At 45.9% G+C, this 1,568-nt stretch overlaps 1 protein-coding gene across 1 annotated transcript in view; it reads right to left on the bottom strand.

Annotated features, from left to right (window-relative positions):
• Window positions 1-1,342, bottom strand: part of LOC106465576 (homeobox protein Meis1-like) — a 203,639-nt gene extending 202,297 nt beyond the window's left edge. Inside the window, exon 1 of the mRNA XM_013925803.2 lies at window positions 449-1,342. Coding sequence (XP_013781257.2) covers window positions 449-678 — 230 coding nt within the window. The 5' untranslated portion in view covers window positions 679-1,342. The remainder of the gene's footprint in view (window positions 1-448) is intronic.
• Window positions 1,343-1,568: the final 226 nt, after the last annotated feature.

The following is a 1,568-nucleotide window of genomic DNA, read 5'->3' as shown; positions in this document are numbered from 1 at the left end:
TGTGACTTTGTGAAACAGGAACCTAAAAGTCCGTAATAACAGAAATACCTTAAACTGTGACTTTGTGAAACAGGAACCTAAAAGTCCGTAATAACAGAAATACCTTAAACTGTGACTTTGTGAAACAGGAACCTAAAAGTCCGTAATAACAGAAATACCTTAAACTGTGACTTGGTGAAACAGGAACCTAAAAGTCTGTAATAACAGAAATACCTTAAACTGTGACTTGGTGAAACAGGAACCTAAAAGTCCGTAATAACAAAAATACCTTAAACTGTGACTTGGTGATACAGGAACCTAAAAGTCGTAATAATGCCTATTGAAGTTAGATTCCACGAGCATTTGCACCTAATTTTTGTCTACTTTTCATATTTATGACTATGTGTTTAGGGGAGTTTTAAGCAAACCGTGACCTGAAAATGGTCACGAACTGGACAAAGCAACTCACCCATAAATAGCGTCTTTGTCCCGTTTGTGGACGTCGGGTACGGAACTCATGACATGATTAGACATGACCCCGGAGACGTGGTTGCCAGGGTGGTACTGGTGCATGGAGGGGCCGTGGTTCATATGTGGGCTGTGGGTGAGGGTGGACATCGACCGGTGAGCGTGCGGGTCGTACAGCGACGTCGGGCCGTCCATGGAACCGTAATGTGGTATGCCTTCATCGTACTGCATTTGGGACAGAAGAGTAAACCGGAGGTTTTACACGTCACTCGCTGGGAACTTCGTAAATCACAAAACGTCGTAAAAGATGACAATAACAGCCCGCTTCAACCTTGAAACCTCGTATACCCTCTGCTCCATCAACCTATTCTGTGTGGTACAACCTTCAAGTTGTTGACGATGCTCGAGAAAGTGTCGATATCCCCTTTTCTGGCCGAATCTCTTGGAAAATCCCAACACAAATTCTTTGTAGTTTCCAGGTTCTACGCCAGGACGCACAAATTAAAGTGACCACGATGTCTTCACGAACCTCTTCTTCTTCTCTGCTATTATAGAAGCGGCTCGATACACAGTTCTATTGCTATTGACTCTGGAGGTTCGCGCAATCGCAACTGTCAATCAAAAGGCTGTTACTATAACACAGATAATAAATGAGCTGTCAGTCGTAGCAGCCGCGCGAGTTGCCCGGCCCCAAGTTCCTCTAACTTGAGCGGTGTGCGTGGCTAGTGCTGGCCGCGTGCAGTTGGCGCGTACAGAATCATCTGGAGGGTTGTCTACTTTGCCTTAGTCGCTCCCCCTTACTGTAAGCTGCAACCAGAGTGTGAAAACTGATGCGTCGCTCAAACAGTCCTAGCAAAAATCGGTAAAATCAACGAGCGAACCGCGCGCGCTAACTTTCGTCTTCCGTGATCTCACGAGCGCTGGCCGGACAATACCACTTTACTTCGGGGAGGGTTCTGTAGGTGGCGTGCTTGTGTTGGGCTTTTTCGTGACACATGGATAAGCTTGTAGCTCATTGGTCAAATGGTCAGAATGACGTCTTGACCATTCTAGCACTGGAATGGTAACCATATTTAAGTGTGACCGTTGCAGGATGACCTTGTTATTTTAGGGCAGTGTTT

The sequence above is a fragment of the Limulus polyphemus genome, unplaced genomic scaffold, assembly GCF_000517525.1.
Source record: "Limulus polyphemus unplaced genomic scaffold, Limulus_polyphemus-2.1.2 Scaffold1988, whole genome shotgun sequence".
Taxonomy (NCBI): Eukaryota; Metazoa; Arthropoda; class Merostomata; order Xiphosura; family Limulidae; genus Limulus; species Limulus polyphemus.
This window is presented reverse-complemented; position numbering and strand designations above follow the sequence as displayed.